This window comes from Nymphalis io, chromosome 4 (genome assembly GCF_905147045.1).
Source record: "Nymphalis io chromosome 4, ilAglIoxx1.1, whole genome shotgun sequence".
Taxonomy (NCBI): Eukaryota; Metazoa; Arthropoda; class Insecta; order Lepidoptera; family Nymphalidae; genus Nymphalis; species Nymphalis io.
Window position 1 is genome coordinate 7,746,440 of NC_065891.1, and position 17,409 is coordinate 7,763,848.

Here is a 17,409-nt window from a genome sequence, read left to right on the forward strand (position 1 = left end):
AATTTGAATCTATAATATTCCAAATTTATCGGAATAATACTAAACAATTTCGTTCCAACAAATTAAAACGAAGTAAGATTGTTGATTTAATGTTATTTGTATTGAGTATTAAGTAAATTCGCAACGAAGGGGGGCAGGAGGGGGTGCGAAGCGTCCATTATCCCGAGGTGAGGGCATCGCAACAGCAAAGATGTTAGTCCGGGTCTCTGCTCCGGCGACTTTATGACGTTATCTCTAACAGGTTCGTCCCCAAGATGGGGTTGGCGGATTTGCTCGACTGAGAGCACAGGAACCTCTGTTGTGCCTGATAATTGCCTCTAATGGAAAAGTCTAGTCACTTCGTGCGAAGTGCATTCCAAGTTTACGCTGTCAGATATAAGTTATTAAATCTCTTGCGGACAACAAACTTGTAAGCGAATATGGTAGAACAAAAGGATACCATACTTGGTTTGTTGTACTATGAGTAATAAGAGTATAGCGACGGGAAAAAATTTGCTCAGTTCGGTAATATTTTTTTTTAACAATCTGTCTTTATTTTTCCAAATATATGTAGCACTAATATTAAGAGAACTAAATATAATCTCTAAGTATACAATAATAATTATAAACTTATAAGTACTTGACAGGAGATCACAACTATATTGATATGAACTTTGTACTATTGTGATGTATACTATATCACAGTCATCTTAAAGTATAAGTGACTTAATGACTACTTTTTTTACATATATAGATATATTATCACCGTTATCAATATAGAAAACGACCTTATTTTTTGTTTTTATTATGTTAGGTATATTTATTAATACAAACAGCTACTTGACAGAATGAAAGAGCAAGCAAAACCTAATACACTTACGAGCATCTAACAGCGCATACATATTTAACACGCATATTTACCGATTGGCGTGGATCAGGAGGAGGGCGAGAGGTACGGGGAGGTTGGTCATGCAATGAGATTGCTTCTTGCCGCCACTCTGAAGTAATGGATCTCGCCCAAATAGACTACATAGAGGAAACGCTTTTGCGCTAGTTCATACTGATACGGACTTATAAACAACGTAATGTTTAAAATCAATTTGCTGCAGAGGGTACTCAAGTGGAAATTCGTAAGAAGCAATTTCAATTTATTGTTCAGATGTTTACATAATATAGCTTGGTCAAAAACTAATAAAACAAGTTATAAATATTTTCATCTTATATTTAGTTTTAAAAATATAAATGCATTATTTGTTTGTACTTAAAGTAACAGCCCGTCTATTATATATATTTAAAATACTTTGTCATAATAATTATAATGTCCTCCAGACCGATTTCGGCCACGGTGGTCAGTCTCAAGAGAGATTAGCTAACTGCACGGGAGATATTATTGTGCACAAGTGTACACAGGTTCACTCTCTATTCCCTTACTCTCATAATCCAATAGATCGGTAATCCGACACGACCGAAAAGAGTTCAGGCGCAGGACTAACGGCTTTACGTGCTTTCCGCGGCAGGGGAGTGTACACATTTCCAACTACCAGATTCCGGACTGCAATTGAGAATTTTCGACTGAAAAACTCAATAACTTTTTATTGGTCCGACCTGAGATTTGAACCCAGGAACTCCGGGTCTGCAGCTTTACATGGCTAGACCAACGAGGCAGTCAAAAAAATATATATTGACATTGCCATCATCGAATATTTAAATCGTTAACTTTGGTGTTTCACACCAGAAAAAAAAAATCCGTCGCTCTTAATTTTAAAGCACGTCATAATTTATGTATATTTTTTACATCTATTATAAACATTTATGTTTAATTGTAAGATTAATTTATAAGTATTATTAATGTTAAGGTTGTTAAATGTTTTTTTTTTTTATTTTTATGAAACGTGTTTTATAAAAATACATTCAATTACCTGACGTTCGTTATCGACCATATAAACAAACATTTTGTCAATCGTAACAACCATATGGTACCCAAAAATAGCTTATAAAAAAGAAAAAAACGTATTGAAACAAAGCTACAATATGTAAATAAAATCGCATTGTACGATTTAAAATTTTGTCAATACAGTGAGCTGTGGGAGTATCGTAGCACAATGGATTCGGTATGGATTGAATTATGGAAGAGGCGAAACTGGGCCGGTGTAAGGACAAGGGGGGAAATGGAAAATGTGTGTCGCCAAGTTGCGAGCCTAACAGCTCCTGGACAGAGTACGGGCTCCGATAATGGATTGATCAGATACTACTCTCGAACACTACCACACAAGTAAATGTATATCTGATTTGACTTACCCATCGTCAATAATACGTATTGTTCCTTTTTGTTTATCGTTTTTACGGGTTTTTCCATTAACCTATAGCAGAGATATATTAAAATACTTTTTAAGCAAATTTTGGATAAGTTTTGAAATAGGTAATAGTTTTATCAATCTGAATGAAACTAGACGGTACAATAAAATATTTATAAATTAAAATTTATAAAACGAAACGAAACGAAATAAAATAATTTAAAAAACTTACTTGTGAACTTAATGTACAGCATATACATACGTATATCATATATGTAATCTTATAGTATTATTATATTAGGTATAGATATGTATATGTAAAACTAACAACGAGCATTTGTTTCCTGTACATTGTTATATAGATTTTGTATGATTGTACGCGTCTACTTATTTATCTGTATTATTACTTATTCCTCTTCGAATGTGCTGGAAGAAATCAATTCAAGCACATCTTTTGTAGTGAGCGCTCTTTTGACATTTTTGTATATCTTTTATTTCTGGTACAAATAATAGTGTTAAATAAAATAGGAAATACTATAGAAAAAACGAAAGGAAATACTATAAACAAAATACTAGCCCGAAAAGCTTTGGTGATTGCGAATGGCAAGAACATAAATTGTAGAGATTCATTTCTTTACAAACGTTGAGTTAAATACAGACCATATATACTAACGGCTATACAATAAAAGAACTCAGTGAGGCTACAGTCGCTAGTTCATTATCCAAATGGACTACAGCTATTTGATCCACTTATGTGATTGCCTGCAAGCATTATCTCTCTTCCACTGAATGGAAGCCATAAGTCTACCTCGTAACTCTCTCGCTTCTTACAATATTGTTACGTTATTGTATTAATACTTTTATACACATAACTCATAATATATTAAATGTTGCGCTTACACAAACTAAGTTCAAACTATAGTTAGCCGATCGTTGCTTTTAATCCAAATCATTACACTGCTTTCTTAAGTTAATTTTCTTATTAAAAAAAAGTAATCTACTCTGACAAGAGGATTATAGTTTATAATATATTTGTATTCAAACTAATAGCACCTACCCATGTTCGTAGTTTTTTTTTGTTAAATAATTAAGCTAAGGAAATAACGTAGACTGTTGCAAGCTAATGGATGTTTTAGTTTTAATTATCCTTATCAGATTAGGAAATAGAAGATCATCACATTAAATCATACTATATTATTTTAATTGACATTTTTAAAAAAGGTAACAATTTTACGAAACACAGATGACAATTTGATACATTGAAAATAATGTATTAACAAACCATCCTCAAATAGAAACATTTATTATTGTTATTATTAAAACGTATTAAATTCTGTTATATAGTATGTTAATAAGTCATTCATTTCTAATAAAGCAAAAGAAAAAAAAACCTAAATAATCAAATATTTAAATACAAAAAATATTACATAAATACTTCTAAAGAAATTGATATTCGTCGATAAGTAAGACCCATTTACATTCAATGGATTAAGTAATTCTAAGAAGACGGAATCCACGTTCAAATCAGCAGATACGAGATAATGGTCCAATCCAATCACTTAGCTTGTGAGTCTTAACTCAATAATTTACAAGTAGCTATTCCCCTCATTTATTTCTAAGTTTACAGCAACAGGGTTTTCACGTCATATCAGTTAGCAGTATCCTAGATATTCATAATAATGAATAAATTGTTGTATATTGTGTAAATGATATAACAGAATTGTTAGCACGTTATCATTGATTTGATAACATGTATAATTCTCTCTCCAGTTAACCTATACCTACTTCAAAATTTACAGATACAGTTTTGTTTGTTTTGTAAATTAACTTTTCAGTGGATTTTTATTTCCCTGTAGACATTTTTTTTATTATTATTATCGAATATTTACATAATCTGATTACATAGAATTATCTAAAAGCATTAATCTTTCGCAATAATTCTATATCAATATTGTTATTTCCTTTTTTGTTTTCTTGTCTATCTTAGCAACTCCTTCATTTACCAGTCTAATCCGGAATCTCATTTCCGATATAATAATTATAGGAAATAGAGCGGAGATTATTCTTTTGACCCTTTGTATAAATTGATGCAATTGTCATAAGCAATATAGTAAGGCCCCTGGTTGGCTAGCGTACTAAGTGGTTATTAATATTTTCAATGGTAAATATAGAAAAAGTTTTTGATTCTGTGGGTTGCTCTTTGAATTGACAATCGTAATGGAATGTCCTGTCTTTGTTATTTCGTTATTTGTTGCACATGTATTGTAAGTATATATATAAATACATATATATGTTACAACATAAGTGTAGTCTCAAGTTTTAACAAAGACGCAGATTCAAGTAGGCCGCAAAAACTTTTCTAAATCTTCTATAGGGTTGCGGGCTTCTGTCGGCTATTACTTACAACGCAATATCAAATTGCTTTCAATTTATTTCGCAATTGCCGTCTTTGAGTTTCGCTTTGTAGGGGCCTCTGACGGCGGTCCGAGGCAACAATAAAATGTATTCGTCTCCGGAATGTTTAATATGGGGAAAAGTTTAATAACGCGTCCGGCGGGCAGCCGAGCGACCGGGCGGTCAGCGCGCCTTACTCGGCCCACTGCGATAAATCAAATCTCATACCTTCAACGCTGCCCTATTACATTTGGAAAAATTTCTTTGGACAGATTGAAAAAGTGTACCATTACGTTGAACATTTATTCTAACAAGGTTTCTTTCCACTTTATATCAACAATCAATAATTTTGTATCAAATCATAATAAAAAAAACAGAATTATGTATTAAAGTGCAATTAATTTTGTAAAATGAATCGGCGACAGTGGCCAACTGCACTAGGACTAATATAATCTCTTTTGAGATTGGCCGCCGTGGCCGAAATCTGTTTGGAGGACATTAGACATACTTCTTTTCACATACATACATATTTCTTTTCTAACTGATAAAACTAGTATCTGTAAAACCGATTTTTTAATAAGACGTAATTGTCAACTAAGTCGAATAACCTATCTGAAGTCGAAATATGCAGGCTACGGCAGGCACAATCTTAGCCATGTAACTTAGAAAATTGTTGGTGGTGCCACTTTCTGTTCGAAACTCATGTTAAAAATTTTTTTTATAAATATTATTATGGACAGCTGATACTTGTACGTTTCCAGGTGACGAGACTTACTCGTCTTGTTATGTTCATGAAGATATGCTTTTCTTTGTATGTTACAAATTATTTCCAAATTGTACCACTCGTAGTAAATGTACAGCGATTTTTACAGAACCACCAGAACCAAAGAATATGTAATCGCTATTAATTCTAGCGTTATAAAAATAATGAAGAGGTTTATTGGAGTCCAATCTATCGCTACAGTTGTTCAGTACCTATAATATCGAATTTAATTCAAACGAGGTGAAGAAGCATCTTGCGGGGGCGGCTAGTGCAGAACATTCTTCCCGATCGACGCGTTTAAACTCTACTACCACTTACCATCAGGTATAGTAGAGTCATTGGGGTTCCTGGCAGATATAAAAATAAATCTTTTTAACAAGATCAGCAGTTATTATTTACGATATAATGTAGGTTATAGACATTTAATAGTATAAAAAAATCTGATTTTTTTATTTAAAAAAAAGATAAGTAAATATTCTTATTGATCACAATTATTGATCACATAGGATCACATGCAATCAAACATTTTAAACAAATCAAAAACAGAACTAGTAATATAAATAGTAAAGTATATATTTACAGTACAGTAACAGCCTGTTAATGTCCCAATGCTGGGCTTATTCCACCACGCTGCTCAAATGCGGGTTGGTAGAATACACATGTAACATAATTTCAATGAAATTAGACACATGCAGGTTTCCTCGCGATGTTTTCCTTCCACCGTCAAGCACGAGATGATTTATAATCACAAATTAAGCACATGAATATTCAGTGGTGCTTGCCCGGGCTTGAACCCACGATCATCAGTTAAGATTCACGCGTTCTAACCATTAGGCCATCTCGGCTAGCAATATAAGATTGATAGAATATATTAAATGACAATGACATATCTATGAATTGGTAAATATCGCATATTATTGGATTGAAGATATAATATTAATTTCGACGAGAAAAATGGTATACAACGCTGTTGTAATTTTTGTTTAGTCATTGAGTTTTCATTTCAAAATATTTAATGCTTTAACGACAACTATTTAATGTTAGTTTTTATCAAAATTTGTCCCAAGATTCCTTTGAGTTTCGCTATTTCCATTGTTTCGGATTAAGCTTCACGTAATTAATCTCGATCATCGGTAAGAGGAGTAAAACAAAATCACTTTAGAAATATATTATTTAAATAATGTATTTATAAAGGTTAAGTATAAATGTTGTGTAAGATGCATACTATCGTAATTAGAGCAATCCACATTTTATATTTTAATCCGCCATACCTACGAACATCACAATTATGTTTGTCTTCTTCTTTTTTAGCTTTCCCAAACAACACAAACAAATCCCGTAACATACGAGAGCGTTAAAAATGCTCTTAATTTATTTAAATATGATTATAGATTGAAATAAAATAGATGTTTCTCAAAAAAATAACATATTTTCAATTACTATGCTTAAGTTTTATGAGTAGACACTAATTCTATGATATCTGTTACTTAATACATAATAAATTAAATGAAAAACGCTAGAAGCTCTCATTTTTTACATTAAAAAATTGGCACCTGTAACCTGTTAATGACCCCTGTTTTCTAATAACTGTTATTAATCCTAATAAAATAAATAGCTCTTTTTTATATTTGCCGGGATTATTATTATTATTGATTATTTTTTATTTTAATCAAACAAAAAAAGTTATGTAAATGTCATTGGATTGGGCTTTCGATAATTAATTATTTTATTATACATATATGTATATTTATAATAAAACCTTCCCTGATTGGAGCATGTCTTCGATTTACTTAAATATAAATAATTATTATCATAAATAATACTAATAATGTCGTCGACGACGGACGGCAATCCGTCACGACCGGAAAGAGTTCAGGCGCAGGACCAACGGCTTTACGTGCTGTCCGAGGCCCGGGAGTGTACACACTTCCAACTTGCAGACTCCGGGCTGCTACTGGGAATTTTCTAACAGAAAAACCCAATTACTATTGGGTAACCCAATTATTGGGTATTACAATTATTTATTTTATTGGCCCGACCTGGGAATTGAACCCAGGACCTCCGGATCTGCGGCCTTACATCAAGCCACTAAACCAACGAGGCAGTATTATTATAATGTTGGTGTGATATATAGAGATATAAATTATTTTAACACATTTAAATGAAATGTTTTAAATAAACACACATGAATATAGAGTTATAAGCAAGTTAAACAAAACTAACTCAACAAAAAGAAAAGACAAGTCGAAAATATTATTTTTATCTTTATTAATTACTTTAAGATTTCTGTAGTAAATAAAGCATACCTTGACAAAAAGGATGCTTATAGATGTTCCAATGAGTGCGCCTCATGTCAACGCCAAAGTTGCCCTAAGGCATCGCATCATTAGCAAGCGGCACCTGAGGAGTGCGGATCTTGCTGTCTACAGTTAACGCCAATTGCCATGTACCTAAATCTAGATACCTTATTTACTAACCATTGCTGCTAATAAAAAAAGATTCAGAACAACGTATAGAATCTCAGCAGCAATGTATGGCGTACAATACAATTGCTTAGAAATGTTCAGCGGAGATACATTTGTAATTCGAAACGCTATGACTTGTGGGCTCATCAAGACGCAACAGACGAAGCTCGGCGGCCCTGGAGCCCGACGGACACAATGGCTCCCTGACGTTAATTAAATGTTAACAAACGCCCTCGTCGTCGCTTAATTGGAACTGCTGCCTATTATCCTTACCTTCCGTCGCGGAGAATGACTTCTAAGCTTAAGAACCAACTTCAGTTTTCACTCTGCCTTCCTTAAAAATTGCAAGTGACTCTTTTGTTAAAACATTTTTACAACTGTGTAGACTTTCAATGGCCATTTTTCACAATATTATTTTAACTAAGGCTTAGAGCCTTATATGATACCGAAATCCAATAATAATCATATTTCGTATTCATTCGTAGCATACATATTGTATTAAAGGTAATTAGGGATAAAAATCGCATTACGAAAGTTCAAATGATACTTGAATACTATTAAAACGAAATGCTCAACATTTAACGTCTGGTATTGGTTCCAGATCTTAATTTTTAGCTACCTAAGCGTTTCTCACTCACCTTCTAAAAGCTTAAGAATAAAATAAAATCTAGATCGATCAATAGCATACACAAAGAATCAACACCGCAAGTATATTTTTATTTTTATATCTATTACAGTACGAAAAAAGTACTTGTGTACCATTTATGACTTATCTGGATAGTAACTTCAATTATTTTCCTGCAAAACAACTATAATTTGTATTGCTTTGTTGTTGTCTGAAGGGTCATCACTCGTAGTAAATGTACACATATTTACACATACATTTACATTACATATACAACATCTTTTTTCTTAGTTTCAATGGTTGGCGGAGCATTAGCGGTGTATCGTAAGATTTAAATTAAGAAAAATACATATCAATACAAAGAAGTGATTTTTTTTTTGCAAAAAATTGTATAATGTTCTTTTGAATAATTTATTATGCTTTTCTTATCACAACAGCGATGTAAAAATAATTTATTAAAATAAGTTTTAAAATAATATCAGACAACTATTTTTTGTCATTATGCTTTGACATATATACAGTTTAATTAATCTTTATGATAACTGATTAATACCTACAGTACCTCGTCCCTCCCATGCACGCAATCACTGTACGGTCGCCGTGCCATGCCGCACTTTTAGCAGCGCCAGAGGTAGTTGCATTTCAAAATTGTTGAAAAAACCTAAGTTTGAGATTCGGAACACGTCATCGGTTTTCTTCATTGCCAGTGATCGAATCACATGATATTCACGATACGAATTTTGCTACGAGGTATTGCTGTATTTGCTGCAACACGTCATTATCGTTTTTATAAGAACCATACCACGAATTTCGCAGTGAATATTGTAAAAATATATGTGAATATTTTCTAGTCTTTAACAGTGACACAATGAGCGTTATTCTTCTGTGAACCTAGCGTAATTAAATTCAGACAAATACTCTTCAGTAATATTTAATATTATTATTATTATTATTATTACATCTAATATTATGTATATCAATCTGATTAAGTCTGACAATATCCTAAAATTTTTAACAACAATCATGACATATTCAGTTTATTGCCTTGAAGTCATTGGGTGACCTTGAACCGTGTGAACTGTGCATCTTTTTTCCAATCGAAGAAGAAGTAAAGATAAACAAACCTGAGATTTACATATTCCATTCGATTTGTTAATAATGTACTACAAACAGTTCTTGAAAAATTTTTTTTATTAATAATAGCTACCTAAGTATTATTTCACTACCTACTTAATTCCACTTTAATTTTACTTCTAAAGTTCTAATAACAACTACCATTTTTCCACAAATTTATAACATTTGACATTGGTCAATGTTTATTTATCTTTCTTTCTCTTGTGGTCAAAATAGACTACAGGTAGGACACGGCTCCGCGACAGCAGCCGTATGCATGTGAGAAGACAGTTAGTCTTTCAAGGTAATAATTAGGAGGTATAATTATGAATAATTAAAAAAGTTCAAACTATCATTTTCAAATTGTTTTCCTGTCGGTGATTTTATAATTACCGCTGATTGTAGCTTTAAATTCCATGAAGATAAGGCCATAATTTGATTCTTTACCTTTACTGGTGTTCAAAAAAAACATATTTATATCATTACAATCTTCGAATTAAAACCCGAAGCATAGTGTTATTACATATTCTAGGATATTACACTTACTGACTTTTACAATAAAATATAGGAACGAGGCTAATAGCCTAATGGATACTTGGTTTGGAATATTACTTATGCAATGCATTGTGCATTAGCACCAGCATCTCAAGCCAAAGCAACAAATATTAATACAGTGATGAAGCTGTCATTGAGGGACTCTTGTTTTTGCGTTAGGATTTTGAATGAATTGATTATTGCGAACAGTTCATAAGAATTTATAATTTGTTATAATTATGTATTAAGATTACATAAAAGATTTAAATCGAACTGTATTATTATTGTGTGATTTATGCCAAGTTCTAACCATATTATATTATATATGTTATAAATGAAATACTTATAAAGACAGAAATAAAATATAGGTATTTAGAAATATCTTACACATTTAGTACCTACGCCCAATCACTTGTGTTTTCTTTCGAAATATAAACGCAGTAAACCACATTTTTACTTTTTTCGTTTATTTTCGTTTATTTTTTCCGTCATTTATTTGCACGGTATGAGACCGACTTGTATACCGTGACGGCAAACGGCAAGGCGCTCTTAATGCCAAGAAGCTATCATTAACGCCGTTTAAAAAAATTTGAATAACTAGCTCGAATTCCAAATACGCTTCAACCTTTTTGACGATATAATAAAGATTGGTAATTTTAGGCTTTATTACGTAATTATCACTGTGTTTTATTCAGTAACATTTATTGTATGTATTTAGAAGCTTTGGAATATTAACAACTTATAAGTGTATCTATATATTATCGTCCCCATTTTGATCATCCTTATAATATTGAATTAAAGTATTGACTTTGTATCATGCCATAAATTATTTTATATTTTTTAGGTTTTAAGTATAATATTATGTATATGCGAATATATTTTTTAATCCTTATTCCACATTTTAATAATTATTATATCTAGAGCATTTGTCACACTGTTTTAAAATTTCGGTAAAGTTCACTATATTGTCTGTCAACCCTGCTACATGTCACTGTCATTCGAGACAAAAAATAAACATCAGACTGGATATACCAAACCGAACATTAAGAATTGCTCGTTAATGTGATATTCTTATTTTAAAAATTTAAACGTTAAGTTTATAAATAAAATATTACCAGTTGTTGAAAAAATGGCAAATTTTAGACCAGCTGGTCTATCCGATGATGATACCGACAGTGATGATGATTACGGGTACTTTGAAAAATTCGTAAGTTAAAATTGTAACCATTATTTAAATTCAGTATATGCAGAATGAATGAATATTTAAAGCAAACAATTCTTGACGTCTAATTGGAACTGATTTTTAATTTTATGAATTTTAGAATCGAAGCCAAAACTATGTTAGTCAGATAGAAAATGTTAAACAGAAAATAGAAACGAAGTTACAAGAAGCTATCATAAATGGAAATGTAGAAAATGTTGCTGATATAATTCACATTGGTAAGCTTATATTATATCTTTTTCCAGCTCTTTCTATTATAATATATATATATATATATATATATATACACAAGTGCAATATTTGCAAGTGATACATGTTAGATTGCTAGATACAATGTATGCCAAAACCTACTTTCATTTATATTTAAACTTGGCAGCAGTTCAGTAGTAAAATGTAAAGATTAAGTAATTATTATTAACTTTAAATTAAAAAAATTATGTACTTTCCATTTTTATATTGTTATTTATAAAAATAATCTAGAATGACAAAAATAAGGAAATCTATATTTAATTAAAAACCTGCAAATAATGCTATAAGACATTATTAAATTATAAAAAACTATCTGTTATCATTTTTGATAGGATATCATTAAAATGTTAAAAGTTCAATAATTTATTTTTATTAGATGCTGATTTTATAATTTATTAAACTCAGACATTTTAATAAAATTAATTTACAGTTCAAAATAATTTTGCATATTTCAGATCTCAAAAACGATGTCAATGCAAAGCTTGAGAGTGGGTGGACTCCGTTATTACATGCATGTTTTCACGGACAGGAAGAAATTGTTCAGTTCCTACTGGATAAGGGAGCGGATCCTAATGTGCACGCTGGTTTGTTCCTTAATTTATGTTTATATTTTACTGTTACTAGCTTAATATTTTGTATTTAGTGTATTATACTTCAATTTAATTGAAGGTAGTCTTTTGTACCATGAAATTGCTGGAGGTGCTTGAAATGATGTATGCAAATGTTTTTTTAAAGTTATGTCTATATGTTATTTTAACAGTTTCCTTAGTTTCTAAAATATATAAAAATACAAAGCTTAGGATGTGCACTAAAGAACTTAGGTTTGTTTCTTATAGCTACTGAATACAACCTTGTATAAAAACATTTCAGCCAATAAGTTATGTTTTGTTATCAATAGATTCTCTAATGCCTGTGACTATGGCTTGTGCAAATATATCTGCAAATGAGACGACAATATTCAATATAGTGTCAAATTTGATTAAACATGAGTCCTTATTGAATATTGGAGACAAATATGGGGTCACACCTCTCATGAAAGCAACCATCAGTGGTCGTCCATCTGTCGTTAAACTTATAATTGATAATAAAGTTAATATTGAGATGAGGGATTCTCAAGGCTGGACAGTAAGTTGTTATTTACTATTTAATTCAACGAATTTATTTGCTTTTGTTATAAATAAAACATTTGTAAACATTTACTGGTGGTAGAGCTTTGTGCAAGCTTGTCTGGGTAGGTACCACCCACTTATCAGATATTCTACCGCAAAACAGCAGTACTTAGTATTGTTGTGTTCCATTCTGAAGGGTGAGCGAGCCAGTGTCATTACAGGCACAAGGGACAAAACATCTCAGTTCCCAAGGTTGGTGGTGCATTGGCGATGTAAGCGATAGTTAACATTTCTTAAAATGCCAATGTCTATGGACGTTGATGACCACTTGCCATCAGGTGGCCCATATCCTCGTCCGCTTACCTATACTATATAACAAAAAAAAAATTGTTTCTACAGATACAATTTTTTTTTCTTACATTTTGTGTATCTTATCGATAATTTGGATCAAAACTTTTATGTAATTTTTAATGAATGTTTTGATAGCTAGGCAGCATCACAATCTAAATTTTAGTACAAATACTGTTAAAAATATTAGGCAATTTAATAAACTGAGGGCATATATATATATATATATATAAACATATAATAAATTTAATGATGATAGTTTAAATATTTGTCAAATTGGTCATATATATAAAATATAAAGGCAAATATTTTAATTTATTCTATCTATTATAGGGATAAGAAGAACTTACATCGCATGTTATACTTTCTTGTTGATGAGAATATAATTACGTATGTTTCAGGCAGTCTTCTGGGCTATTCACCACAATCAACCGGAATGTCTAGAAATACTCTTAAGTACAGGAGCAAGATTGAAAATATTTGATTTGTCAAATCGTACACCGGAAACAATTGCTTTTACACATGACTATGATGAAGTTCAAGAAGTAATATCAAAGTACACAAAGAAGTCAAATGAAAAAAATGATGATATTGTTAAAAATGAATTAAATAAACAAACTAGTGATAGTTTGAACAGATGGCAAGATTATTATCCTGGATTAAGAGATGAAAATAGGTAAAGATACTGTTAAGGTATAACATTAATTAAAAAAGTAACAATCAGTTCCGGAAATGCATAACAGTTAACGTTTTGTGCCAAGGGTAGCTGTCAAGCATTTTTGTATATAATTTGCTTATGTTTCATATCAATAATGGTTAGAGTAAGATCAATACGAATTAGTTTAGTCCAGTTAATTCAACGTCGCTGCGTTTATGAGTTATGGCACTTCAAATTCGTAAAAATAAAAATGGTTCTAAATTATTTACTTATGCCATGAAAACCATTGTCATCCATGTTTCTATAAATATATATAGAATTATTAATTATTATTCTATTATATGTACGTATAGATCTAAAATATAGAGGATAAAGCTCAAAATGTTGGCCAATGCAGTAGTTGGATTTGTTCTTAATGCACCTTCCAATATCATCATCATACAAGGCTTCCCATTTTCTATATATATATATATATTTATATTACTTTAAATTTTTGTTCACAATAGAAAAAAACAGTGGATAATTGTTGTTAAATTAAATTATTAGATTATCTTTAATCATTTCAGGCCTAAATATTCAAATGAAATATTTAATCTATTGTATGGCATGAATTGCGATCGTTTAAATAGAATATTTGAAGAGAAACCAATGGATTTGCGAAGCTTCCTACTTCTCGAAGATGAGGATCTGTTAAAACTTGGCGTTGACATGCCATTCGAAAGGCAACGGCTGAAACATGGATTGCGGGAATTTCATAAGCGAGGCTGGAAAGTTTGCTCTGTTGCTGGTTTGCAAACAAGAAAAGATAATGCATACAGGTAACCAAATTTGATTGTTTGAAAATTAATCAATAAATGTATTTCAAATCATTAGATAAATTATTGAGTCATACATATGTATATACATTATAGAAAGGAAATTGTATAATGTCCTCATCTCGTTCATTCAATTTAGCAACGGATACGAGCTAAAATAAATATTAATAAAAATAAGTAATTTATTTATTTATTTAAACAAAACAAGTAACAAACTTGTAATCAACATCGTTACAAAAATGGTTGTACAGTTATTAATCATATTGAAGTAAGGCCACATAGGATTACAATTTTATAATACGAAGATACGGAAACAAAGATCGCTGTGGTCGAAATCGACTACGAAAATTATAATTATTTATATCAATTTATATCATCAGTGATGGTAAGTGGTTGTACCTTCGCCTGGTACTTTCGCACGCCTGGTACGCGGTCTTTTCAGCTTTTGGACTGTCATATTCTGCCCCGCTTAATATGCCACAATTAATATTTCTGAATTATTGTATAATATTAGAATACCTGTCAACCATGCAACATCTTGCATCAAGTTTGACGTTTATTAAAAATTTAAAAAATATAAGAAAATAGGTGAACTAATTGTTCAAATTACTTCCCGAATTTTTATAATATAGATATAATCATTAACTTGAGCTCTTTAGCGTAATATAAGTTTAAGCTTTTAAATGTTCTACAATATATATTTCAATAAGTTTTATTAGTTTTATTTTGTTAACAGTATTCTCAATTGTGTAAATGTATTGGGTAATCATTTACAACAGCTGTACATTTTGGAAACGACACTCGCGTACATTCTACGCGGTTATAGCCGAATTCAGGATCAAATTAAATTCGAACCTCCCGACTCTCCAACCATACAGAAACTACAAAGCGCAGCGAAGAAAATGACTGTTAACATTAACAACATCAGGCGTGAAATTAATAGTATGAGAAAAATTCATGCAAAGGTAAGTCTTGACATCCATAGTTGAAACTTATTAAATAATAAGTTAGCCGGGATGAAGTTGGATCGCTAAAACGTTTGAGCAAATATGTATATGTATGTCGCGTGGAGTGGCCGAAACGGACATTGAGCATTACGCGGCAGTCAGACAAATTAAAAAATAAAAATATAATTGCATTGTAGACTCGTATCGGTACGTTTCAATAGAGATTTGCGACGATATTTGCTTTCAAGATTGGTTAGAGAAAGAATTTGCTACTATCGCAAGTCGGAAACTAAATTAAAAAGATCTCTAACTCATTTTAGGTATTCGCACGAGCGTACTCGTATTTCTAGCCTACGTACTGGCAGCACCCACTCACTTTTGATCCGAAAAACTGTTTATGTGGGTACACAAACTTCGGACCGAAAAGTTCACTAAGTGTACAATTGTTTCAAGGCAAACTCCTACTCATAACTGCTTTGGAACAATTTGTATTATTATAATAAATATTTAAAAAAAAACTGCAATTTTTAAACAAGAAATAGTAAATTATATAATAAATATCAAACAAATAATAAATTCTTAATAAATTTTAGTATATTCAGTTCATGCATTAATTAGCTAAACCTTTATTCTCATTATTTTATCAACACTGTATATTGATGTATTTGTATGTACTTGTGATTCCAATAAATGAATGAAGTATGACTTTGAATAGAACGTACCTAAGGTAGATACGTAGCCATTAATCAAAATAATAATAAAAAGCATAGCATTTTTTAAAAGTTATTTAACTATTTATAAGGTATTCAAACATAAATGATGAATTAGTATATTAAGGTACTGTCTAATCTCTAATGCAATATTTTTTTGTTATTGGAAAAATTATTATTATATTTGTACTTTGGGACTTTATTTATTTGCTTTATCTAATATTTCTTTATAAGAAAAACATCATTAATTTGATACTTATTTGTTTAATGTTTATCTATCATCTAGTTTTTCATTCATTTCAGTTAAGCAAAGATAGTTTGAAGCCAGTCGACCTCATTACAGAAAAAACCACCACTGAAGCAGCGCTAGAATTATTCACAGAACTAGTCGTTATTAGCACTATAGGTTTCCTTTTGTATCAAGCCAAAAATGTTGTGACAAATATCTTACATAAATAAATTTTCATATATGTTAAATATGTTTTTTTTTTTATTTTTACCCTTTCTACGTCATCTGTGACGCATCAATATTCTAAAGATAAGTTTAAAAAAAATTATATATATAAGAAAATTATGTAAGTTAATTAACTATATTAATATATATTTTCTGTAACACTGCCTACAATATTATTGTAAATTGTAAATATTGTTAATTACAAATAACCTTATATACTAAATATTATATTATATATGATACCTGCCAGTGTCTTATATCAATATTTTTGATATATCAGGGACCTAAATATTGTTTTTTTTTAAGGTAGTCGCATGCATGCCCGTTATGCGTCCTAAAATAGGATGTTACTTTACTAGATGTTTGTGAAAAATAATTATAATAAAATAAGTATTATAATTATTTTTAAAAAAAATACGCCATCTATTGTACGTCAACGGTACTACGTCAGAAAACTTTACCCACTCATATGTCAACGAAAACTATAAAGTTTTAAATACAATCGGAATTCGTATAAACTACTGTTGTACTGTTTGAACTACTACTACTACTACTACTACTAACAATTGCAAGCATAAATTGTTATATTGTTAAAGTATATATCGTAATGTTTAAGTAGGTACTTATATTTATAAATTTATGCATTGTTTCCAAAAAGTTTTGTTTGTGAAAGTAGTTGTATATGAAAATTATTATAAGTATAGAATGCTGTTTTAAAAGTAATCAGTGC

The 17,409-nt window shown here is 30.7% G+C and overlaps 1 protein-coding gene across 1 annotated transcript; it reads left to right on the plus strand.

The window, feature by feature from the left end:
• Window positions 1–11,181: 11,181 nt before the first annotated feature.
• LOC126768193 (ankyrin repeat, SAM and basic leucine zipper domain-containing protein 1) lies at window positions 11,182–16,702 on the plus strand. The gene is made up of 8 exons (XM_050486153.1): window positions 11,182–11,374; window positions 11,490–11,607; window positions 12,094–12,222; window positions 12,537–12,763; window positions 13,497–13,771; window positions 14,320–14,571; window positions 15,305–15,533; window positions 16,529–16,702. Exons 1-8 carry the CDS (start codon window positions 11,297–11,299, stop codon window positions 16,682–16,684), a joined length of 1,464 nt encoding a protein of 487 aa, XP_050342110.1. The 5' UTR covers window positions 11,182–11,296; the 3' UTR covers window positions 16,685–16,702.
• The last annotated feature ends 707 nt before the right edge of the window (window positions 16,703–17,409 follow it).

Coding starts and splice junctions, on each gene's coding strand:
- LOC126768193 (XM_050486153.1), top strand. CDS start 11,297: ATGGCAAATTTTAGACCAGCTGGTCTATCCGATGATGATACCGACAGT. Junction 12,764..13,496: donor GGGATTCTCAAGGCTGGACA/GTAAGTTGTTAT, acceptor CGTATGTTTCAG/GCAGTCTTCTGGGCTATTCA. Junction 13,772..14,319: donor GGATTAAGAGATGAAAATAG/GTAAAGATACTG, acceptor TAATCATTTCAG/GCCTAAATATTCAAATGAAA.